This window comes from Danio aesculapii, chromosome 21 (genome assembly GCF_903798145.1).
Source record: "Danio aesculapii chromosome 21, fDanAes4.1, whole genome shotgun sequence".
NCBI lineage: Eukaryota > Metazoa > Chordata > Actinopteri > Cypriniformes > Danionidae > Danio > Danio aesculapii.
The window spans coordinates 23,887,014-23,913,011 of record NC_079455.1 but is presented as its reverse complement, the minus strand read 5'-3'; the positions used below and the strand labels follow the sequence as shown (position 1 = coordinate 23,913,011).

General features: G+C 33.9%; 3 protein-coding genes across 3 annotated transcripts; 1 reads left to right on the top strand and 2 right to left on the bottom strand.

Moving 5' to 3' along the window:
- Positions 1–73: 73 nt before the first annotated feature.
- chrdl2 (chordin-like 2) lies at positions 74–9,476 on the bottom strand. The gene is made up of 11 exons (XM_056446209.1): positions 9,317–9,476; positions 8,589–8,695; positions 8,279–8,372; positions 8,036–8,181; positions 7,191–7,284; positions 6,938–7,002; positions 4,907–5,075; positions 4,613–4,801; positions 2,063–2,239; positions 1,685–1,777; positions 74–1,068 (listed from the first exon to the last, which is right to left on the bottom strand). The coding sequence occupies exons 1-11, from the start codon at positions 9,411–9,413 to the stop codon at positions 935–937; spliced, it is 1,365 nt and encodes a 454-aa protein (XP_056302184.1). The 5' UTR covers positions 9,414–9,476; the 3' UTR covers positions 74–934.
- Positions 9,477–11,244: 1,768 nt separating this feature from the next.
- On the bottom strand, positions 11,245–19,908 carry xrra1 (X-ray radiation resistance associated 1). Its single transcript, XM_056446703.1, has 17 exons — positions 19,789–19,908; positions 19,268–19,410; positions 19,078–19,149; positions 18,652–18,724; positions 18,401–18,498; positions 18,145–18,293; positions 17,619–17,723; positions 16,311–16,456; positions 16,171–16,217; positions 15,939–16,070; positions 15,738–15,831; positions 15,509–15,618; positions 15,153–15,416; positions 14,919–15,078; positions 14,715–14,830; positions 11,913–12,018; positions 11,245–11,470 (listed from the first exon to the last, which is right to left on the bottom strand). The coding sequence occupies exons 1-17, from the start codon at positions 19,880–19,882 to the stop codon at positions 11,313–11,315; spliced, it is 2,067 nt and encodes a 688-aa protein (XP_056302678.1). The 5' UTR covers positions 19,883–19,908; the 3' UTR covers positions 11,245–11,312.
- A 373-nt stretch (positions 19,909–20,281) lies between these two features.
- neu3.1 (sialidase 3 (membrane sialidase), tandem duplicate 1) lies at positions 20,282–25,597 on the top strand. Its single transcript, XM_056447184.1, has 3 exons — positions 20,282–20,339; positions 20,675–20,907; positions 23,037–25,597. The coding sequence occupies exons 2-3, from the start codon at positions 20,677–20,679 to the stop codon at positions 24,003–24,005; spliced, it is 1,200 nt and encodes a 399-aa protein (XP_056303159.1). The 5' UTR covers positions 20,282–20,339; positions 20,675–20,676; the 3' UTR covers positions 24,006–25,597.
- Positions 25,598–25,998: the final 401 nt, after the last annotated feature.

The following is a 25,998-nucleotide window of genomic DNA, read 5'->3' as shown; positions in this document are numbered from 1 at the left end:
CCAGTTTATAATTTACTTTATTTTTTATTCCACAGTGGGAGAAATGTTAAATGTAAACTCAAAGCTCAGAAGATCAGAACAAGATAGAATTTTTTTATTCAGGGGGGAAAATCCTTAATTAAAATTAAAAAAAAATATTTAAGTAAAAAGTCAGAAACTGGCTTCCTTCCATAATAACTTAAGTGATATAAATATAAGACCAAAAACTCTAAAAGTCTATTAAAGAATATATAGCATGCCCTTTAGTCTGGACATCAGCCCGATATATTGTCATCATTTTAAGTGCATACAAGTTACACATATCCAGATCAATAAACACGCAACATAACATTACAATGTGAACATTTCTGCATAGAGATTACTCTATTGATGACCAGATGGAATTGGTTGCTTTGACTTTAGAATAAATAATGTATTTGTCTTCAGTTTATCAATCTTACATATATGAATAGCATATAACTAAGCACAGTGGGGAAAAAAGTGGCCTACATCAACTTTATAAAAGCATTCCGGGCCAATGAGCTTCTACTGTAAATCATCCTTTGACGTACATACAGTGGATACTTGCTACAATTACATACAACATTTGCTTTAATGATGATTGCTTTTTAAATCCTTTTGTCGTTAAAATTTTGGCCCGAATAGCATATATTCCCTCACTTTCCTTATCAAACATGCATTTTTCAGCAGTGCAAGAGAAATGACTGACCTCAAGGCCCTCAGAAAAAAATACAAAGGCCTCAGAAAGAATTCTAGGATGTCAAACTCATAAAGAGTTGTGCTAAACTGACTCATAGTAATAAAGAAGATCTTTAGACTACCTGCTGCCAGCATCTGGTTTTGTACTACATGCACATTGTGAGAGTGTGAGTGTTCTTCTGGTAATAAAATGGGTGTCAGACTGGGATGGCACAGTGTTTGAGCAGGGAGGAGACTAAGATGTGCAAAGACTGTCCAGCTGTTCAGGGTTTAAGTACTTCACCACTTCCTTGATCCCGTCTTCACAGCTCCTAATCTTACTCAAGTCCTTCTGCTTGTCCTCGTCTTCTTTGAACTTTCTCCAAGTGTCTGAAATGCAGGAAGAGAAAGGAAAGGACAAGTCAGAATGCAGAGGCCTGTTTTATAGCAAAGCGACATGTGCATTTACACTAAAAGTTGCATCTGAATTGCTACTTCCAGTATTTTAGTAATAGTCCTGTAATACAGCTGACAAAATCCATACGAATCACTTTAGCGTGTGTTGTGAAACAGTCTGTCTGGCATTTCAGCCTTTAAGTTGAAGCCCAGCCAATGCTCACAGAATGCATGATGGCTTGATATTAAAAGTGACTTGCTGAAATAGTTAGACAGAATATTTGCAAAAAGGAAATCAAAAACCTTTCTTTAATTTACATGTTATACATTTTCAATTTCCTTGAGTCTGCCCTACCTACTTATTTCCTGGCAGCTGAAAATACTCTCAAATATTTAGTACCGTCCCTGGTAGAGTCTCAGTTTTCAGGGCCGTTTAAAACTTATTGTGGGTTGACATAAGCAGAGGAGTATTTTTACAATGTTTGTTCACGAAATAAATAAATAAGCTAAAGTTTCCATCATGATACACATCTGAATATATACTAGAACTTTCTGTGTCTTAGAAGAAAGCCAAAATTAATTTAGTCAAGTGAAAAAACATTCACCATACCTTCATCTAAAGTGGTCAGTAGTATGTATTTTTCTGGATGTTCTATAAGGTCTTTCTTCTTAACGTCACCTGTCTCCATTAAATGCAAAACGCCTGTGAAGATAAGATGGTTTTAAAGTGATAACACTACAAAATTATACTAAAACAGAAACAACAACTCCATACAGTTATAATTCTTTTTTTGTGCAGTTGAAAGTTGGCAAAGGTTCAAAAAGTGCTTATCTAGGTCAGTGAATTTGGAAGACATCTAGTAAAGGAAGAGATTCATCCTGTCCATTTTCACACTCCAGCAGCAACTGGTTGTTCCAGGACTGACAGATGTGTTTAATATTACAAAAGTACAAGTTACAGATATACATCTAATATATTCCTGTTCACCTTCAACAGTTTTCCAGACTTGCACTTCTACTTCTGTGGCTCCTTGTCTCTCGATGGCAATCATTCGTACTTTATCTTCTGTCTGTGCAGGCGATGAGGGTTCAAATTTATATACCAGAAAACTGTTGATGTCTTGAGCAAGGTAGCACTCCGTCCTGTTGCTCTCTGGTTTGAGCTCTGGAAAAGAAAATTAAATAATCAGTGATCTTGTCTGCAATTTGTATCTTTTTTATGTAATGTAATCTAAATACATTTTTAAAGGCAACTATTTTATTGTGTTTTTAACTTATAATTATAGACTGCAACAGTTCAGAAGTAAAACTCAGTTGTCTATCAATCAATTGTATCCGCTTGTTAAGTCATGACGTATGAAATTCGGTTTGCAGGTCCAAGCAGCTACTCATTTGAATTGAGGAAATATTCATTTGTTACCACTTTTATTCATATCACACATTTAAATGAATTTCATATAAAATCATGGTGTAACACAACAGTCTCTGGACTTGCTGCATCACAGACATCAATATTTTAACAATTTATAAAAAATGAATTACTTTCTGGCCATTGGATATTGGGCATGGATAGATATATATTGCGATTGTGATTTTTAAAGTATTACATCGCTTTATAAACTTTAATTATTACCATTTGTTGAGTGACAGATTGATAGAGCGCTTGGACTCTGCACACTGAACAAGCATATATGCTGTTTAAACATCTATTTGCAAAGATTTTTGTTTAATGGTGGAAATTTGTGCAGAAAAATTACAACATCTATGATGACGAGCCGTTTTAAAGTGACTGAAACTCTCCTACAGCTGTAGGATTGCAAACCAGGGACAGAAAATTTCTGGTAATTTTCCAGAAACTTTTCACGGCAACTTCATTTAGGAAGATTTTTGAAATTTTCCAACTTGGAAACTTACCAAGAATTTATGGGAATTAAACATTTAGGGAAATGCATATAAACTGTCATTTACTAACATAAATATAAACATTTAGTTTGGTCACTTATATTATTACATGTCCATCATTATTAGGATTATTAAAATGTTTACTTTTTCATGACCAAATAACACTGAAAATATGAAAATATTAATTTGCTGCAGCACAACTGTCTCCAATTTACCATTTTTTCATCTTTAATCAAATAAATATTTCAAAAACATAAAAAATTGTAATGTGTCCACACTAATACTATATTACTCTATGATAACTGAAACTGGTTGTAGAAGATAGAATAAAGAGTAATCACAGCCTGAGCTACAGTGGCTATAGCCTGAAAACTTGTCAACGTAATAGTGCTTTCTTACAATCTTACAGTTAGCATTTCTGATTTACTGGCTTTTAAGAAAACCTACTTGAAAGGATGTAAAATTCTAACTCACTCATCACTATCCTCCAGCCCTCTTTAGCCCACTATCCCTGATTCATCAGGGGTCACCACAGCACAGTGGAACCACCAATTACTGTGGCATGTTTTACACAGTGGATAACCTTCCAGCCACATCCCAGTACTGGGAAACACCCATACACTCTCGCATTCACACATACACTCATACACTACAGCCAATTTAGTTTACCCAATTCTCCTAAAGCACATGTCTTTGGACTGGAAACCGGAGGACCTGTAGGAAACCCATGTATCCAAACTCCACACAGTAATGTTCTGACTCAAATGCAGAAATGTGGATTTACTATGAAGTAGAAGGAGGAATACCCTTCCCCTGAGGACATATGATTGATGAATATGCCATTAATGTGACTGAACTTTGCAACCCAAGACAAGAGCTTGTCCACATGAAAGCCAAAAGCTTGAAGAACGATTCAGCCACAGCAAGAGAAATTGTTTGTTCCACATCTGTAATCTCAAGTCCCCTAAACATGTTGATCATCCATAAAGGACTAATGCATTATAGGACAGAAGAATATTGAGACTCTCAATGGGCAATCAGTTCAACACTGCAGCAAGAATTGCTTGCAAGTTCAGCGCTGAACCATGTAAAAGATCTCTGCATAAAAGTGTTTCAATGTGTGAACAACATGCGGTCCCTTTCCCTGTGTTCAATGCCCAACCTGCCAGAAATGTTCATGAAGCACAATGGCCTAGCTGTATCATAGCAAAACAGGTAAAGCTGAAAACACTGAAATGATGAAATGGCAGCCAAGTGTCCTGATCTAAACCTGACGGACATTCTCTAAAAAGTCCATGGTGACAAAGTCATAGCTAAGAAACCCTACAGCCAGTGAAATGTAGAGGAGACTGTAGAAGAGCTCAAGATCTCAGCAGAGCAGTGTGTGAGACTATTGATGTCCCGTGAGAGACTAGTGATCTAATGTCCTGTGAGATACTAATGTCCAGCACATCTGCTAAAGTACACTTCCTGTTAATTTTTGACAATTATACAACTTAAAAAACACACACATTTTTAAAATCCCTATAGAAAAAACTAATTAGAAACATGCGTCTATCATTGCAAAAAAATTTATACATTTATAGACTATTGGTACCATGACAACACTCATCATAGCATGATTTGATGTGCCTACCTGGACAAATCTTACAGCATTTCCCCTCTATCTTTATGGGATGTTGGCACGGATACTGGTTGGGGCATGTGACTCGCTTGCATTCTTGAAAGCCGTCCCTGCATGTGCACAAAATGCACTCCAAAATCTTCCCCAGCACCGGATGCCAGACGTCGCCATGAGAATAGGTCTTGCCACTGTACACACAAGCTTAGACAAAGTCAGAAACCGTACATTACTTTTACAGGATATGACTTCAATGGGTTTTGACAAGCATTTTCTAACATTTCCATTCAGTGGTGCATTAAACTGTACCTCTCTGATGTTTGCGCTGTAGGAGGATTTTAACAGTGGTTTCGGAAGCTCCTTTGAGGTGTAACGTCTGTAGGTTGAGGCTTCTGGGAGACCCTCGCAGTGTTGATGGTGTAGCCCTAACAGAGCGGCCCCTGACCTGATCTGCAGCACACTGATCCACCGAATGCCTCTTGTGATTCAGGACACATAAAAGCAAATGTTGTAACTCTGGACTTGTTCATATATCATCCTATTATCCACCTTTTTACTACACACCATGATGCGTGAATTATGGGAGTAACTTCCACTATACAGTAAACAGTAAGTTAAGTGTTAAAAAAACAGGGTACAGTGCATTGACATTATTCTCCTCACAATTTATCCATCCAATATTTATTATATTGTTATTATTATTAAATGACTTTAATTTGGTATAAAAAGAATTAAATTAAATTAAGTCTTTACTTTTATGGATTTTATGGACTTGTTGAATGTTAATGTACTGTAGGGAATGCAAAGAGAAAATTATCTGGAGGAACTAAACACAATGAATTATGTATGGGTTATTTCTAGCACAAATATCTCAATATGTAAAATGCTCCCATGGGAAAATACTATAGCAAACCTTTATAGTATTATAATAGTATACTAATATAGTAATACTCATTACACCATAATAATACACCCTACACACTCGGATTGACCTCTTGTGATTTAGGACACATAAAAGAAAATGTTGCAACTCTGGACTTGTTCATATATCATCCTATTATCCACCTTTTTACTACAGCCCATGATGCGTGAATTATAAGAGTAACTTCCATTATACAGTAAACAGTAAGTGAAGTGTTAAAATGCATTGACATTATTCTCTTCACAATTTATCCATCCAATAGTAAAAGGCAACTTATTCAAATTAACAAATGGCTATAATTTGGGGTAGAAAAATACCCTAAAACTCCAAACAAGTCCTTATGTTTATGGTCTTTATGCACATGTTGAATATTAATGTACTGTTGGGAATGCAAAGAGAAAATCATCTGGAGGAATAAAACACAATGAATTATGTATTGATTATTTGTAGCACATATTTAAAATCATCCCATATGAAAATACTATAGTAAACCTTTATAATATTATAATAGTATACTAATATATAACACTATATAGTTTTTGAACTACACCGTAATAAAGTACTTGAATTAATCTACTGTGGTAATTCGATAGCTGCTCTGGTAACCCAACAACTTTGTAATGTAAACAAAACACCTAATACTGTACGTTTTCTACAAATATAGGGTAAATTAAAATAAAATTTTAAAACTAAAGTGTACTAGACATTATTAAAGTTTTTTAGTTCACTTTAGTTAATACTACAGTATACTTGAGCAGTCATTAACAAAGTGAATTTACCAAAAGTGAATACTAAACAGTATTATACACTTTAGTATTGTTCAGAAACACATATAGTATTCATTTATTCATTTTCTTTCTGCTTAGTCTCTATTTCAGAGGTCGTCATAGCGGAATGAACTGCCAACTATTCCAGCACATGTTTTACACAGCGGATGGCCTTCCAGCCACAACCTAGTATTGGGAAACACCCATACACACTCATTCACACACAGACTCATACACTACGGACAATTTAGTTTATTCAATTCACCTATTGTATAGCGCATGTCTTTGGACTGTGGGGGAAACCGGAGCACCCAGAGGAAACCCACGCCAACACAGGGAGAACATACAAACTGCACAAAGAAATACCAACTGGCCCAACTGGGACTCAAACCAGCGACATTCTTGCTGTAAGGCGACAGTGCTAAAAAATGAGCCACCGTGCCGCCCCAACACTATAGTATTTACTATAAATTGCTATAGTATTTTACTATAGTATATTTTCATATGAGATGTTTTTCAGTACATTTGAATGGAAGTTCCCCAAACTGAAAGTGCAACCCATAATTTAAAACACAGGAGTCACATTCAGAAAAAGGTCGAGAGAGTAGCATGAATGAATAATAGTATAGAAAGAAAAAATATTGTACATACAGCTCCTCTGTTTAGTTGTTGTCCTCCATCTTCAAATGATGCTGAATTGATATCAATTGCACTTTCTGTTCATTCAAAAGAGACAATTGAGACAATTAATTGCCACAATATAAGCCAAGGTGCAATTAAAAAGTTAATACAGCTTACCCTATGTTACAAATAGTTTTATTTTTATCCTATTAAAATAAGCTACAAGTCCATAAAATATGAAGAATACGAAGAAAAGAAAAATACAAATATACTGTACTGTCACCTTTGCACACTTGGCAGCAAGTATCCGGGACTGGCACTGGTGAGGAGCATGTGATGGGCTGACAGGATTTCAATGCACAGAATATATTTCCATTCTTAAATGAAAAAGTATATAGACAAAGAATGAGAAATTGTGGACATGATTAAAATCTAACAAACATAATGCTATCAATTAACTATTGGAGAATCTCAAAAGATACCTTTCATTGAACATTACTTTAAGTACTCTTTTATTATTAAATATTATTTTTTCACTAGAAATAATGCTTTCCACAACAGATGTTTAAAATTCCTCATGTAACCAAAGATACCAATAAAAAACACTTTAATATTGTTGGGAATGATAGATAGAACAAGATAAATCTAAACATTTCACAAATTTTCTCTATTTTTTCAAACAGATCTTTTTTTTTCATATATACATGTGAGATACTGTGAATAGAATGATGACCGTAAAATATTATTATACAAATTGCTTGACTGATTACGTTTTTCACTCTTTTTTTCTATGTTTGCATTTTTTTTTTTAACAATTATTAAGTAAATTGACCATTTTTAAGGAATATATATATATATATATATATATATATATATATATATATATATATATATATATATATATATATATATATATATAATGCACTCTTTTCTTCAATACAATTTGCACTGCAATTCTGGACCTTGACTATTCATTATGCTCTAAAGTCTGTGCTAAACAAATACTTCATATTTACATCTTATATCATTGTAAAAACTTTAAAGGACGTTTTAAACCATTTGAAATTATCTACAGTGTTTATAGGTACAGTAAGAGATGTACCCTGAATACCCTGAAAACAGACTTACAGAGCAAGTACACATGACACATTGATTGGACTGACGGGTTGGGAAGAGCTCATGGTTGGCAAAAGTTTCCCCCGTTTGGTAAATGCTTCCATTATACCTACAGGTTTTAATGGGTGCCCGCAAACCTGCAGGAGTTCTGTGCTCATCTGAGGATAAGAATATACATAATATACATTAGTCAGGGTGTTTTACTAAAAAAAAAACTACCAGAATCATGCTCATCAATTCACTAAACAATTTTACCTGCACACCGAGGGCAACACTGCTGTGAGTTTGTGACTGGATTTTCACATCGTAGAGCAGGACATTTAATACTGTTGCATTTCACATGGCCAGGCTATACACATATCCACATAAAAAGAAACAGAAACATTTACGTGTTACACATACTACGGGAATCTGACACATGCATGTACCTGCACGTGCGTTCAAAGGTTTACTTGTACACAATGTATGAGAAAATCAAATGACAATCTGAATCGTTTAACCAATATAACTATGGCATATTATAATTTAAAACACAAACTTTGAAATGTAAAATGTGGATACATACTTCTGTGCATGTACAGCGCATGCAGAACATGAATCCAAAGGGTTCCAAATAAGGATGCCAACTATCTCCTGGCCTGTACGTCTTCTCTTTAAATGTGCAAAAAACATCTGACACAGCATGCAACACGAACAATATTACAATTTATTTCGCTTTTTTTTGTGCTTTTTTAATGCTAATAACTAAAAATAAAAAGTGTAAGACAAATAAATAAACAAAATGATCATTAAAGCAAACAAAAACAAAACAAACCATACAAACAAACAAAAGCATAACTTGGTTTGCAATTCAAAAAGGTCCACATCTCACAAACTTGGCATTATATAATAATAAAAAGGAAACACTTGTTATCACTGATGAAAATGTCATTTATTTTACATAGTTTTAAGGGGGAACAAATATTGTATATAAAGTTACCCTACCAATATACAAAAGAATAATAAAAAACATCAAAAAGTATCCCTACACTGATAAAAGCTACTGGATTTTTGTTGACTTGCTACAAAAAAAATGTCGTTGTTTACATATGTAAATGAAGTTGTCCTAGGTGTCCTAAGACAATTTGTCATAACAAATCATAACTTTAAAAACAATAAAAGCACTGTAAAAATATTTTGTATTATATTACTTCACCACACAGCATTTTCAATACAGTCGTGTCGCTGGTAGAATGATGCATCGAGATGTGATACCCATTTACCAATATAATATTCTTTGATGGAGTCACTTACTTTTTCCAGGTCGTATTGCCTCAGTTTCACCCTGAACGAAACACCGCATTGTGACCAAAATGAAAAAATGTTTCAAGCAGGTCATTCTTTTCTTCATATTCCAGAAAAAAACTGTGGAGACGCAAGATTTGTCTTCTCAAACTTCTCCGCACTTTATAACTACTACGACGGTATGTGGGAGTTTCTGCAGAGCCTCCAGATTTTATTAAAAGCGCCTCCTAGAGGAAAACCGATTTGTTCGTTGTTCTGCACAAACATTATTTTAGAAACTTTACAACACAATTATTGGTTAGTTAAGAAACTCTATCTGAAATAGCCTACTGCATTTTTTATTTAACATCTGATTGAAGTGCATGGAGTTAAAATTTCAATTATAATTTTTCTGAAATAAAAATTAATATTTTTAATACAGGATTTTATGTTACAAGGACTAAAGCATTTTGAAATAATGTATTTTTGCAATAATAAAAAAGTATTCTTCAGCAGCTTACCAATTGTATTAATATGTGTAAATATGTTATATTAAAATGCAGTGTGATCGTGTGAAAAATTAAACAACTCATTTGCTGCTCGCTAAGTATATTTTCTAATTGGATTTAAGTACATAAAATAAATCACTATAGACCATTTCAATGTGGCGATGTCATTGACCCATGAACATTTCCTGCTTGTTGTCAAACTATTTCTATACTATAACTATAACAAGAGGCAATTCAATCAGGACTTAATATTAAAGCAGCTATCATAACATTATTTATCAATATGTGGCCCTCTTTTGATTCTCAGAAAGTATGGAAATTAAAAATGTAAAACAGGAAACATATTAGGACCATTGTTAATGTTTACGCCTGTCAAAATGGTCTATAGTGGCTACCTATATGAAACAGTGATTAACAAACTGTTTTAAAAAGGGATACAAGTATGGCACATTTACTACATGTAAAATAATTTTTAAAGTTTTATCAGAAATTAGTTTTATATCAGCCCATACATTAGTATACAGTTGAAGTCAGAATTATTAGCCCCTCTTTGATTTTTTTTTCCCCGCTTTTTAAAATATTTTCTAAATGATGTTTAACAGAGCAAGGAAATTTTTACAGTAAATCTGATCATATTTTTTCTTCTGGAGAAAGTCTTATTTGTTTTATTTCGGCTAGAATAATTTTAAATTTATTAATTTTTTAAAAAACAGTATAAGGTCAAAATTATAAGCCCCTTTAAGCTATATTTTTTTCAATATTCTACAGAACAAACTATTGTTATACAATAACTTGCCTAATTACCCTATCCTGCCTAGTTAACCTAGTTAAGCCTTTAAATGTCACATTAAGATGTATAGAAGTGTCTTGAAAAATATCTAGTCAAATATTATTTACTGTCATCATGGCAAAGATAAAATAAATCAGTTAATAGAGATGAGTTATGTTTAGAAATGTGTTGGAAAAATCCTCTCTTCGTTAAACAGTAATTAGGTGAAAAATAAACGGGGGGGGGGGGGGGGCTAATAATTACTTAGTCCTGTTGCACTGTTGCAAATAAGATTGTCAATGAAATCTTCTTTATGGGATGGATTTGGAATTGAAGAGTTTCATTTAATCAAAAAAAACCCAAAAAATCCATAATTCTTTCTTTCTTTCTTTCTTTCTTTCTTTCTTTCTTCCCCCCCTAAAACATTTTTCAATCATTTGTTAAAGTTGTTATGCTATATATATTATATATAACTTTCTGCAAACCGCCAATCTTACATATTTCATTACACTTTAAACACTAAAAATGACTTAACAGCCTAACTTTTCCAAATAAATGTATAATTAATTAATAAAATACAATTATTCAGGTCAGAGAAGAATATGCAACAAAGAAGTCCCAGTATACAATAAGAATGAAATCACCCAATATCTGACAGCAATTCCAAATGCAGTTTATTTGTTATGAGTAAAACAGCCCTCCAATCTAAATGACACAGATCCATAAAAAGTAGAAAGTAATGCACCTGTTAGTTTACATTACACATCTTCTCTGTCTCAATCTGTGCTGCTTGTTCCACTCTTTTCAGATGGGCTGTACTGTACTTTCTCTTCAAGTCCTTCAGCAGGGTCAGTGCTTCCTTGTATTCACTCTTATCAACATTATTCCCTCCTTCCAGTATATTATCTGCATAGATAAAACAAAAAAATGCATGTAAAATCTTTTTCTATAAGCAGTGGTGCATTTAATGACCTACTAAAAGCAGTTTGGTTTGAGGTTTCCTAGATGGCATATATCCACAGTCATTCCAGTGGAGTTGCAGTGCAGCCAAACACACTAGCAATCTGTTAAGTGTTGAAATAATAGAGCAACAGCTGCAGAGCCAAACAGAGCAGTTCAAAGTAAACAGCGCTACACAATCACTACAACTTCCCTTCAGTCTGCTTGTTAGTTGACCTGTAAAACATGCTAGTTTGTGCTATGGTTGATGATGAAATTTATTTCCTGCTGAAATAGCATTACTAGGCTTGATTACACTGAATTCCATCTTGATTTTGTGATTTGTGAAAATAAGTGACTAAGGCTATTTCAAAGCCTGCTGTAAAATGACAAAGAAAGTTTATGTTACCCAAGGGATCTTTGCTTATTGTTTTCGTCTCTTTTATTTGGTCAAGAAGTCCATCGACTACTTTTCCCCTCAACTTCTTTGGTTCCCAAGGCGGCAAATTTTTAATCTGTGAAAAGAATGTTCCTGCTGTGTTATTGATAACAGATGACCCAAGATCCTCTAATGATCTTCATATCTTGCTGGTTTAGAAGATGACCATGTTTTATACATTCATCGGGACACTTTATTAGGTATACCTGTTCATGTAACTGCTAATTGATGCAAATGTACACTGTAAAAAGTCAGTACAACGAAAAAACATAATTATATTTCCTTTCGCTTATTTTGTTCCCTCAACTTTTGAAAACATCAGCTGAAATATAAAAAACATTTAGTTGGGTTAACATAAGATTATTAGTTTTCTGGAGAGGTTAATTACTCTGTAACAAAACTTTTTAAGTTGTGCCAACTGAAATTTTTTTGTCTGCAGAACTGGAATTTCTGAAGGTAAGTGAACAAAAAACCATAATCCTTCTTTCCTTTTGTTTTTTCTCATGTACTCATTGTTTTTTTCACCTTTAATCGATAGGACAGTAGAGGGCATAGACACAGGAAAGCATAGGGAGAGGAGAGAAGGGAAGGATCAGCATAGGACCTCGAGGTGGGAATCAAACTCAGGTTGGCATGAACACCGGAGCGCCATGTGTCAACGCACTAATCACTACACCATAGACACCAACATGTATTCAAATTTTAACATTTTTGTTTTGTATCCTGTCTTGTTTCTAATTCTGTATCTAATAAATGCTTTGTTAACATTTGTCTCGGTTTTAGTTTTTTTATTATTGAACTATGTTTGTTTGTTTGTTTGTTTGTTTGTTTGTTTGTTTGTTCTGATAATGTATTATTTCTTAGTACCAATTTCCAAGAGTTTTTTTTTTTTTGTTCACTCAACCTTTTCAAGAATTAGAAACAGGACAGGAGGCACAACAAGAATAATGATAAACAAGACAAGGGTAAAAAAATGGCAGGACAAACAGGGGGAAATGCTTTGTAATGCTTCACATGTGAAGCATGCCTTCCGGTTTTTTCAATTGAACTGTGTTTGTTTATTCTGATAATGTATTATTTCTTAGTACCAATTTCCAAAAGAGTTTTTTTGTTCACTCAACTTCAGACATTTTAGGTTAGTGCAACTGATGCTTTCAAAAGTTGAGTACATGACAGTGCCAATGGTGTAGTGGTTAGTGCATCGACACATGGCACATGACAGTTCGATTCCTGCCTCGAGGTCCTATGCCGATTCTTCCCCTCTCCCCACGCTTTTCTGTCTATACTTTCTACTGTCCAATCAATTAAAGATGAAAAAAAGTTGAGTACACAAGAAAAAACGAAAGGAAATAAGGATTATGTTTTTTTTGTTCACTCAGGCATTCCAGTTCTGCAGACAAAAAATTTTCAGTTGGCACAACTTAAAAAGTTTTGTTAGAGAGTAGTTCACCTCTCCAGAAAGCTAATAATCTCATGTTAACCCAACTAAATGTTTTTTGTATTACTGACAAATAGTTTTAGGTCAGTGCAGCTGGTGTTTTCAAAAGTTGAGTAAACAAGAAAAAGCGAAAAGAAATAAGGATTATGTTTTGTTTTTTTTGTAGTTGTTGTTCTGGTTTAAAAATATTTACAGTGTATAATCAGCTTATCACATGGCAGAAATGTAATACATTAAGGTATGTAAACATAGTAAAGTTGATCTGCTGTTTACAGAGAATAAAAAAGAATAATTATCCAGAAAGTGGCAGTAATGTTGCTGAACATGTCTGTTTTTTACAATCACAGTGTGCCCATCTTGTGACGTCTACTTCCAGCAGGATAGAGCCATGTCAAAAATCTCAGCTCATTCCACATTGAGATTTGCATCTACAGTAATACATCTGCAGCAGCATTATGATTCAATATTGAGCACAATCTGAGAAATGTTCCAACACCTTGCTGAATCTATGCCATGGAGAGTTCTTATATCTTTTTGGAACTTGAACTCTCAAATCTCAAATCTTGTAAACAGTCAGTCACATTCAGGTGAAAGCAATTCTGACACAGTATCCATGTAGTATTTTTTAAATTGACTTGTTAAAGTTTACTTGAAAAAGAAAATTCTGTCATCATTTACCCACCCTTTACATGTTTCACACCTTTATGAGTTTCTTTTTTCTGTTAAACCGAAAAAAATCTTTTAAAAAAATCTTATAACCTTTAACCATTGACTTTCATAGTACAATTAACTTTCATAGACAATGGTTAATGGTTTTCAGCTTTCTCCAAAATATCTCCTTTTTTGTTCAAGAGAAGAAAGAAACTCATTAAGATTTGTAACCACTTGGTGGTGTGGAGAGACGCCCCTCATGATTGTGAATCGCTTTGGGTGTATGGTCATACACGATAAATGAGCTATTTAAATCCACATTCCCTACTTACAATTGAAGGTGAGTAAATGGTGAGAATTTTTTGATGAACTAACCCTTTAAGGAAGTTCCATAGGAAAAAAAAGGCAGTTCAACCAACTACTATCAAGGTGTACCCAATAAAGAATGGGAATCTATGTGATGGCAAGTTGTATTTTGCCATGTTTTCAGACATGCTCAGGCTCAAACATTTAGTGTGAGTTTATTGCAAATCAGTGTATACATATGATTCAATAAACCTATGTAGGTCAATAGGATATAGATTATCATGTGCCAAAAACCCAGAATGCACTGCGCTGTAATGACACATTCTAGTTCTCTATAAAGTGGCCTATGAGTGTACTGCCAATGAACAACCTCTGACCTTTCTCTCTCTCTCGACGTACGGCTTCTGAGGAATGTCCACATTTGCTTTAGAATCTCGATATACAAGCAAGTTTTTGAGCGTGTGCTCCAGAACATTAACGGCATGCTGAATTCCTGCATTGAAGCAAATCACTGACAACATGAACAAACAAACACCAGTGATTCAAACAAAGCAACAGGTAAACAAGAGGAAAATTCCTACCAGAAGTCTCAGGCATTTCTGGCCCAGATGTGTCACCAAGTAAGATTTCATAACCAATCAGTTTTTCTGGACAGGCTTTGCTGCATCTTTTTACCTTTAGTTTGGTTTCTTGTGCATCATATGAGTCTTTCTGGTATTCTGATTCATTGAGTTCATTAACCTAAAAGAAATAACATTTTCAAACATACATATGACACAAATGTTGATATGTAAACTTTAGGTGCAGAAACATACCTCCGTCACAAAGAAGGACTCTTCATTTTTCATCTCGAATGATAGGTCTGCATACGTGAAGTCAAAATGTTCCTGGCCTACGGAAATACCTTCCTCATCTTTGATGCTTATTTGAGATGGCAAGTCAAATACATGCATTAACCCATATGCTGAGGGTAGAAGACAATCTTCTCTGGTAAATTTCTTTGAGCAGGCCCCTTCTGTGGCATGAGGACTTGTCATGATTGAATCTAATTTTGGTGTAATTGAAGTTGTAGTTTTCACCTGACAATGTAAAAAGGGGGTAAACTGCTTCTGAAAAGTGCTTACAATCCAAATATTATGTGCTAAATTAAAAAGTTATGCATCTGTGACACCTTTCTTTTAGGACAGATAACATGTCGCTTAAAGTGATCAGTTGTCTTTTTGCGTGTTATCTTAATACCCAACTTGTCCTGAAGAAAACTGGTCAGCATTGGTGGGTCGCCTGTGTTAAAAAAAAAAAAAAACACACACACACACACACACACACACAGATTTAGTTTTGCTAGATTTACTGTAGTTAAGATCCTAACAATGATCCTGTTCAAGAGTGTGTGATTTTACCACTTTTCTGAGTTGTTAAGGGGTTTGAATGAATAACAAGCTCACTGAGCTTTGGAAACAATGCCACGGGCAACAATGCCTCTTCCTCAGCTATCTAGAGGGAAGAAGTGGAAAATAGCTTAGTTGTCAATGACTTTATTCAGCTTTCTGTGTTTGTAGTAAATCAAATGCTTTTTAACTGTGAACAAGGAACACACAGACCTCATTGTTGGCTAAATTCAGATGACGAAGTTCTGGAAATGGAAGGCATTGATTGAGGGAGTGCCAATCCTTCTTTCTCTGATCAAGGTATTTTAAGTGATCCGAATGCATTTGGAGACAAGCTTTGTCCTCCTGTTTGAGATACAGATTAGACTTTAAGACGTTGATGAAGTTTCCACATAAACAGAAATGCATTAACTAAAGAAGAAGAAAAAAAGAAATCTGATCTAACCTCCAATGTTTTTTCTATTGTTTTGTGGATCCTTTTGATTTCTGAGTCTGTTTGGAAGACAGAAGAAAAGATGAGATAAATCATCATTTGTTTTCCTACCTAAAATATTTCTTTTTTTTAAGTATATTAAATATACAAACATGTTCTCCTCTTGTTATTCATCAGGCTTGGACTTTGCCCAATGCTTTGTGGTATATTGCCTGCTTGGGAATCTTCCAATGTTGTCATTTGTTCTAAGAATGGAACTCCTGAGATCAAATTTCCTTGTAAGTTTAAATGGCGAAGCCTAAAAGCACAAATAGTCAAAACAAATTGGTCCCATTTTATATTAAGTGGCCAACTACTATGCACTTGCATCAAAATATAAATACAAAATACTCAATGTGTTCATAATGTATTGCAGAACACTTAGTGCACTAGTGCACTTGAGACAGGATATGGGTAGGATTTGGTGGCATGGGTAGGTTTAAGGGTAGGTTAAGGTGTAAGGGATGGTCAACAGTGTAATTATAAATGCAATAATATGCAATAATAAATTACATAAATTAATTACAATTGTATTTACATGTAGGCAATTAATCAACCATAAGTACAATGTAAAAACATGTACAGTATTTACACAACAAGTAAATTGTAATTAATTATTACTTTCAGGGTAAGTACCTATTAGGTAAGGCCACTTAATATAAAGTGGGACCAAAAAATTAAACAATAACTCAATAAAGAAGGAATTGCACTGTTCCTAAATAATAAAATGTACAATTGTAAGCTCTCATTCCCTTTTTTGCATTTTTCTAATTTATTAGTTTATAATTTAGAACATCAGATGTTTACAAATAAAACAGGACCTTCTAATCAATAAAAATCTATGTTTAGAACAGTAAATTCCTTGGTCTAAACAGCATTGTTTTGTTTAAAATTCTGAAAGAACAATTTGTGGCTGTCCCTCTAGAGGGCAGTGTTTACTAAGAACAATGGATAATGAAAAAGAATTCAACTGATTCGATAGTCTGCCATATGTTTTTAATAGATGAGCTTAACTTTACATAAAAATAACTTTGATATCGCATATTAAAAATGCATCATCTGATATATATTTAAAAATGCTTAATTTCAACCCGAAAAATTTAATTTTGCACAAACTAATACTGATCTGCTGGCAAATTGTCATTACACACAATAATGTCCAAGTAAATAAATATGTCCTGAACATAAATGTGAACCTGCATGAGCCTAAGATAAGCAAATAACATGTAATGCATGTAATAACAAGCAAATAACATGTAATGCAGGACTAGTCTACTGATCTATTTTGTGATTTAATAAATTAATAATAATTTATAACAATTAAAAAAATACAATTTAAGAAATGTGATTTAATATTACTGAAATAAACTTCCAGAAACAACATTTACATCTATTGATCAATAAAAAGCAGACTAACCAACCTCTTTATGTTAGCAAGGCTCGTAAACACTCCTGGAGAAGATAATTTGTTGTCATCAAGCATCAAAACCTTCAAACTTCCAAATAGAGAGACACCTTGAGCGGTGCTATTGAAATCAAGGATATATTATATCATTATTTCTGAGTATGTTCAAAACATTCAATTTATTAGCAGCTATAGGAAAAAATAACAAAAAGAAAGTAAAAAGTAAAACAGCCATGTTACAAACCAGTCCAAACTAAATAAGTAAGACAATCCGTATCCTCTATATAAATTATTTGATATACTGTAGTGTACCAGCTTGCAGAATCATACAAAACAAACGAATAAAACTGAAAACAGACACATTGAATTTATAAACATCTGTGCCTGTTTTTACTGTTTTTTTTGTAGACTCTAAATTTCATGAATGCAGGAAAAAAAATACTTGTCACTTAAAAGTCAATGGTTTTAAAATAAAGACAAAGCATAACATTTCTATAAAAATAGAATATTTAGATAAAATCTGTAAAGTAGCAAACATGTACTTTTCCTCAGGATGGTTACAAGATCCAGCCATGTTGAGAGGAAGCATCTGCAGTTGGTTTCCAGTTAGATGGAGCACCTTCAGACATGGTAACAGGCCTAGATTTAATATACTTTCTCCTGTGATATTATTAAAGGATAAATCCAGCACCTGAAACAAATTAATAATGTCAGGCTTCTTTGACCATCACAATATACTTAGGGACATTTGCATTTAATTAATCATAAAATCATAGCCCAATATTCAAGCAAACTCACTTCCAATTTCTTGAAGTCGTCAGCATGAATCTCTAATTTATGGAGACTGTTCAGCGACAGTTCCAATTCCCTTAGTGCAGGAAACCTGCCAAAAGGCTCTAAAATATAAAGATTAATATTCATTTACAACCTATTTATAACCCATTACAAATGTCAGAAAGATATAATGTACAAAAAAAAATATATATATATATATATATATATATATATTTTTTTTTTTTTTTGTTTTGTTTTTTTTTTTTTTTGTTTACCTAAGGTTAAATGGTTATCAGAAGCATTTATGGAAGCAATGCTATCAAATTGTTCCAAACCTTCAAGTTTTACCTGTTTAAAAAAGAAAGAAAAAATGCTTCTGTGATGTAATGACAGATATGTATTAAATCTTTGATTTTCACACTTTCTAAATAAAGGCTTCTGCCTTTCCAAAGTAATAACTTTATATTAAATAAGAAATTAAATAATTATAATAAAATTTATTAAATTGTATAATATATTGCCAGAGGTCTGGGGGTTTTAACTAAATATAGTTTACTTAAGACATATGTTGATTTTTTTTTTTGTAGGTTTAAATTATTTGAAACCTTAATGTGTCTTATGGAAAACCAAATGAAAATCTGCTGATGCCCCCAGGTTTAAAACCACTGGCATTAAAAAAAAAAGTGTGACACTGGGCTTACTGTTCGCAAACGCTGGCCACTGATGTTAACAGAACACAGGTCAGAGGGTTTATCCACACAATGCAGTGTAATCTGAAATACAGTAAAAATGTTTGCTTAGTTAAGATATCTTAACAAACAATGTCACATTTGAAATAAATACATAAATTAACAGCAACCACAGTGAAAACTAACATGAAAGCCTTCTTACTAAAAGTTGAGCATCTAAAGTGTTGCTTGCTTGCACTCCCTTTCCTTCTTTCCCAAAATGCACTTCCACATCTGAAATGTTCTTCCTTTTTGATATTTCCTCGTCCAGTGCATTTCTTTGTGCTACAAGCCAGTGTCCTGCCCCTTAAAAATAATACCACATATTAAATATAACTTCATATAGTTAATGCTAAGATTTCAGATGCATGTATGCTAGAAAATATTTTTTATTATTACATTTATTTAGCAAAGATGCATTAAATTGCTTTAAAAACAGAAAATAAAATTAATAACATAACAAAACAATTAAAGTAATTTCAGATTCAAATGAATGCTGCTCTTTTTAACTTTAAATTAGTCAAGCGATACAGGAAAAACTTTGTTATTAATATGAGCTCAAGTTCCAAATAAGTTAGGTAATTAACATTATATTAGAATGAATTTTGTAGGATCGTGTAATAACAAAATAAAAATAGTCAGTTTCACCTTCACTTCACTTTCAGCCTTTAAATGAATAATCACCTTCATTTCTTGGAAGAAAAAATGATCTTATAGGGAAACAGTTTGAAGGGTAACTTCGTCCATTGTCCAATTTGTAAATCCCCAGTTCTGTCATTTCTTGAGCAATTAATTCCTAGACAACAAACAAACCGTTACAGTACAAACATTAAGATTTAATAACTCTAAATGAGTAACTTACACGAAGTTTAAACCACTGAAATCGCTCTCACATCCAGTCTGTCTCGAACATTTACAAACAAGGCCCTGAAGTGTGGCATGGTATCCTAGCAACCATGCTTAAGCAATATGGGCAATGTAGTACTTTTCCGTCGTTTGCTGTCACGGATTTAACCGTATATTTACTAACAAAATTTGGGTGTTGGAAATAAATAAAAAGTGTTATCTAAAATTGAATTAAATAACTATTAGTGAATGAGAGATGTTAACAACCTCTTTTTGGTTTGGAACTACACCTCCCGCAATGCACCGCGCGTCGCGGAAAGAGTGTCCGATTTCGTCTTCCAGACCAACACTGCCTGTGCTGCAGTGTAGGAAACAGGAAAATATACAAGGTAAATTAATTGTATGGTATGTCAGTTTTCCCTTCATAATTTTCATAATGTAACTAATAGAAAAACCGTGATGGTGAATCCTTTCAATGAAGTGTAAGGATTGTATTAACGTCGTATGATTTGACAGAAGTATGGGGTTTGTAAGTGCTCGGGCTGATTTTGGAAAATGAATTATTGTAACATTACATCCTCTATTAAATACCAGCAGCAGCGGTATTTTCTGAAGACGTCTCAAAGCCATAAAGTATTCAGATATCTGTGCATTAAAACGCACGTGCTCATTCATAGTCATATGATATACCTGCATATTGTTTACTTTTATTCATTGTTCATAGGGATGATTGACAGCATGGCGTCAAAAAGCTATCCTGAAGCACAACGCCCTCCACCTGCACGAACAGTTTTATTTCAGCAGAAGGATGGCAAAACTTACAGAATTCCTGCTTTAATTTACATCAGTGATGGTCAGACGTTCCTTGCCTTTGCTGAAGAGCGCAGCACTCCACGTGACAGTGATGCAAAAGTGTTGGTCATGAGGAAGGGATCAATGCACAATGGATCACTTCAAGTAATATAATTTTTTTCATGTTTATATAAAGAACTTATATATCAGTATTCCTCAATGTTTATATGTTGGGGTCAGTAAGAATTTAAAAAGAAAGATATTAACTTTATTCAGCATATTTATTGCCCTCAGCTCAGCATAATTATAATAGCAAATTCAAGGCCATCATTTTTGCCTACTTTGCCTTCTCATGTTCTTTGTATTTAAAAAAAAAAAGTATCTTAATTTTGACACTTTTCACAAAATATTACACTGTTCAGAAACTTTTTTCATTATTGACAATAGGACTGCACAATATATTGCAATGTGTGTTCGCAATAGTCACATCTCAGGATATGCAATGTTGAGTTGGGATTATAGTTGATCAGCATAACAATTGAGAATTCATGAGATTGCAAAATATACAAATAACAGAGTGAAACTTTATCATTTGCATTTGCTTTATCAAATTTAAAAGCTTTTAAATTTTAATGAAGAATAATTTGACTGAATTATTAAGACAATGAAGACTATACAGTGTTATTTTACATTTCGTCATTCAATTTCTGTACCTGTATACTGTTTGACACACATTGTGGAAAACTATTAAGTACTTTTAGATCTATTAGCTAAAGTAGAGCTATTCAAGTTGTATTCATATCACAATATACAGTTAGATCCATAAAAATTTGTACATCGACAATTCTTGTATTTTTGGCTGTATATATTACACAATCGTTTTAAAATGAAATGAACAAGATGTGCTTTAACTACAGACTGTCAGCTTTAATTTAAGGATTTTTACATCCAAATCAGGCGAACGCTGTAGGAATTACAACAGTTTGCATATGTGTCTCCCACTTGTAAAGGGTCTAAAAGTAATGGCCCGTTTCCACTGAGTGGTACAGTACTGTTTGGTACACTTTTATGGCTGTTTCCACTGTCAAAAAGTGTACCGAACCGAACTGTACCGTACCACTTTTTTGAGAACACGAGAAAGGGAACCAAAATGCGGAGCTAGTGAGAGGTTTGCACTGACTGTGGGCTATGTTTCATGTTGTTTTGAACTTAAATAAGGACTAAATGTATGTTGTGTGTAGTTTTTCTGTAAGTTGTAATATATTGGACACTGTAAGGGTCTGTATGTGTTCATATATGTTGCATTTATTTATTTATTTATTATAAATAATTACAGACGTTACAGTAGGCTATTTCGCACTTATCGTCATTTCGTCATTTATCTGCAGTTATAATCAAAATATGTTCATAGAAAAGTTGGTAATAAACATTTATACAGAAGAATTTATGTGTGTAAAGCATCTGTTTTGTGAGAAGTGCTTCTCATATGATATGTGAGCGACTCGTACAGCTTTACTGTAGACATTTTCTCGAGCGTTGACTGAAACTTTCTGTCATGCACCACATACACCACCATTGGTACCCTTTTAGCAGTGGAAACGCAAGCCTGATAAAGGTGACCTGTACCGACCCGTACCATACTGTACCAGTCAGTGGAAACGAGCCATAATTGGACAATTGGCTTCTAAGCTGTTCCATTGCCAGGTGTATGTTATTCCCTCATTATTCCAATTACAATGAGCAGATAAAAAGTCCAGAGTTCATTTCAAGTGTGCTATTTGCATTTGGAGTCTGTTACTGTCAAATTAAAGCTGACAGCCTGCAGTTAAAGCACATTGTTTTTGTTTCATTTCATTGTGTTGGTGTGTAGAGCCAAAAATGCTAGAATTGTGTCAATGTCCAAATATTTATGGACCTAACTGTATATCGCAGAAAAACAAAATATCGCAATGTCAGATTTTTCTAATATCATGCATCCCTAATTAACAATAACACTGTACCCATACTACACTTTACGCAACAAGATTCCAGCTACAAGCAGTTTGGCCCAATTCTCCCAATTCTCACTTTCATTCAAAAAATTGTTGCTAGTCATTTTATTTTCAAGAACTGTAAAATATTTGCTGCTGCTTTCAGTAGTATGGCTGTAAATGTCATGTAAAATTGAATTCAAACTCGCATTGACTGAGATAATTATTCGAAAAAATATATTTTTGATCCTCATCTTTCCCAAACATTTACAATTTTATACTTCCACATTTATAAACATATTAATTAATTGTCATTGTTTTCAGTGGACTTCTGCACAGACTCTCACTTCCGCCTGTTTGCCGGATTATCGCACTATGAATCCTTGTCCAGTCTATGAGAGGAAATCCAAAACCATCTATCTCTTCTTTATCTGCATATCAGGCAATACCACAGAGTATCACCAGATTGCCATGGGTAGAAACCGAGCCCGACTGTGTTACATCACGAGTGCAGACTTTGGCGAGACCTGGAGCGAGTTAACAGATTTAACAAACAGTGTTATTGGAGATGAGATTCACAACTGGGCTACATTTGCAGTTGGACCAGGACATGGAATTCAGATGAAAAGCGGAAGACTAATCATTCCGGCGTATGTTTATTACGTGCATTGCAGGTGTTTTCCCTTTCATTTTCCTCTCATAGTCAGGCCTCATGCCTTATCGTTCTATAGTGATGACTGTGGCGTCACCTGGCAGATGGGAGGAAAAATCCGAATGAAATCCTGTGAATGTGAGATGGCTGAGATCATAGATCATGCCGATCAGAGTCATCTGTACTGCAATGCTCGTAGTACATGTGGCCACAGAATAGAGGCTTTAAGTGAAACCAGCGGAGCAGCTTTTGACAATCCTCATGTTGCACAGAAACTGGTGGAGCCACGGCACGGCTGTCAGGGAAGCGTGTTGAGCTTCCATGTTCCTCAGCCATTGGATGAAGACGAGGAGAAGAAGCCAACTGATTGCTTGACACAGTCAGACTCTAAAACGTGGTTACTCTATTCTCATCCGACTAATAAGAAGAAACGGAAGGATCTTGGAGTTTACTTGAATCAGTCACCCTTGAATGCGTCTGGTTGGGGCAGACCGTGGATCATTTATAAGGGTCCCAGTGGATACTCGGACTTGACACAGTGTGAGGAGCGATTTGCTTGCCTCATGGAGTGTGGAGAGAAAAGTGAGATTGAGGGGATAGCATTTGTGGAATTTAAACTCAATGATTTATTATGCACTTGAAATGATGAATGCGTAAACTTTTAGGACTTATTATGAGATCTTTCTACTGTAGGATTTGCATCTTGTTGCAGGATTAAAAGAAATACAGATGACAGAGTTCGTACGGGTGCTGGAAATTCTTGATAATGCATCCATTTTAATCTAGTGTTTTCAAGGTTTAAAATGTTTTGATTTTGGATAAAGTGCTTGAAACTGCTTTAAAATGAAATTGTTTTGCTTTCATTATAATTGATCTTATTAAATAGGTGATAATAATGAATTATTGAAATATAAAATAAATATTTTTTGCTTTAGCATGAAATGAAAACAAAATGCATAGAGATGACCATTTTATGAGTGAGCCATGCATGTAGTTAAAATAATTAACATTTAAGATGAAAGATGACACATTTAAGATGTGATTAAATGACATTTAAGAGAGTAAATGAGAGTAATACAGTGTTGGTCTTAAGGCAAACATGCCATCAATTTTTTTCCTTAGAATAAATATTGTACACTATAAAATACTATAACAAGCAAAGCAAGGCACGTTTATTTATATAGCACATTTCATACACAGTGGCAATTCAAAGTGCTTTACATAAACAAGAATAAAAAAGACAAGTATAAGAAAAAAAAGTAGCATCTGATATAATGTGATGAATTAAATATGTAATTTTCAACACTTGTATAAAGCTAAAAAAGATTGAAAATTCACCTGCAAAATCTTGAAAAGTGCTTAAATTTGAAAATAAAATTGAAAAAGGAGTAAAAACAACGACGTGAGAAAATAACTGTATTTTGAATTTAGATACATTCATCTCAAGTCAATTCCTAACATCTCAAACACGGTTTTTCAAAGCTGTAGACTTTAATCTTCCAAATCATGTTTTTGTCTTATCCTTTATAATCACTGTGATAGGACTGTATGGTTATTCTCTTCTGCAATGTAGTTCAGTGTTTGTATGACACTCGGCATATCCATAAACGCAGAAATCAACTGTAATTTTCTTCTGCAAGATGCATGCAGTTTTATTTATTAACAACAAGATTAAGTATGTTCTGCAGTGTTACATGAAGCCATTACTGCAATCATTAAATTTTTAAAGTATGTCTTTTATTGGTACTAGCTTGATAAGGCATGATTTATGCCTTATCCCTGTATGCCCTATGCCTGTATACTGTGTTTATTTGTGTTCTGTATGTTGTCAAATTATTCACTAAGAAAGTGTCAAACTGTGAATGCTAAATTTAGCATTACTAATTGTGCTTGAACTCTTAAACTATGGGATTATTTATATTCATACATGTATTGTCAAATACAAAAAAAAATATTATTTAAATATATTATAAAAGTTTAAGATACTTTGTCTATGCTATCTACCACTGGTTTAGGATGCAACATTTTCTTAGCACAACTGGTGGACGTAACGATTTGTATTATTTTATTGTCAGTAACTTTACATCTGTATGCCATTGCTTTATTTTAAATTAATTGTAATTTCCTTTTGAAATTTTGCCCTGGGCAATATTATTTATAACTGTTACAAACTGATATTAATATACACAAAGTCAGATTTTTCATGCCATTAAATTATTCCTAATAAAGATGTTTGAGGGTAATACACCATACAATGTTCTTTTAGTTTGTCTTTTGTAAATCATTGTAAAAATGACATTTATATGCTCAGAAAAAAATGGACACATTCTAATAAAGGTGTGGCTCAGTGGTTGAGCCACTTGGCATTTCTGTGTGGAGTTTGCATGTTCTCCTGGTGTTTGCGTGGGTTTCCTCTAGGTGCTCCAGTTTCCCCCACAAAGACATGCGCTATACAGTAGGTGAATTGGGTAAACTAAACAAAAGTGTCCATAGTGTGAGAGTGTGTGTGAATGCGAGAGTGCATGGGTGTTTCCCAGTACTGGGTTGCATCTGGAAGGACATCCGCAGCGTAAAACATATGCTGGAATAGTTGGCGGTTAATTCCGCTGTGGCGACCCCTGAAATATAAGGGAC

What these genes read in the sequence shown, in the direction of transcription:
- chrdl2 (XM_056446209.1), bottom strand. Translation starts at nt 9,413, where the DNA reads ATGAAGAAAAGAATGACCTGCTTGAAACATTTTTTCATTTTGGTCACA. An exon ending in AACAACTAAACAGAGGAGCT is followed by an intron (nt 5,076 to 6,937) that starts GTATGTACAATA and finishes CTGAATCACAAG; the next exon opens with AGGCATTCGGTGGATCAGTG. An exon ending in ACAGCGCAAACATCAGAGAG is followed by an intron (nt 4,802 to 4,906) that starts GTACAGTTTAAT and finishes ACTTTGTCTAAG; the next exon opens with CTTGTGTGTACAGTGGCAAG.
- xrra1 (XM_056446703.1), bottom strand. Translation starts at nt 19,882, where the DNA reads ATGACAGAACTGGGGATTTACAAATTGGACAATGGACGAAGTTACCCT. An exon ending in TGATAACCATTTAACCTTAG is followed by an intron (nt 18,499 to 18,651) that starts GTAAACAAAAAA and finishes TTTATATTTTAG; the next exon opens with AGCCTTTTGGCAGGTTTCCT. An exon ending in AATAAGCAAAGATCCCTTGG is followed by an intron (nt 11,471 to 11,912) that starts GTAACATAAACT and finishes TTATCTATGCAG; the next exon opens with ATAATATACTGGAAGGAGGG.
- neu3.1 (XM_056447184.1), top strand. Translation starts at nt 20,677, where the DNA reads ATGATTGACAGCATGGCGTCAAAAAGCTATCCTGAAGCACAACGCCCT. An exon ending in TGCACAATGGATCACTTCAA is followed by an intron (nt 20,908 to 23,036) that starts GTAATATAATTT and finishes CATTGTTTTCAG; the next exon opens with TGGACTTCTGCACAGACTCT.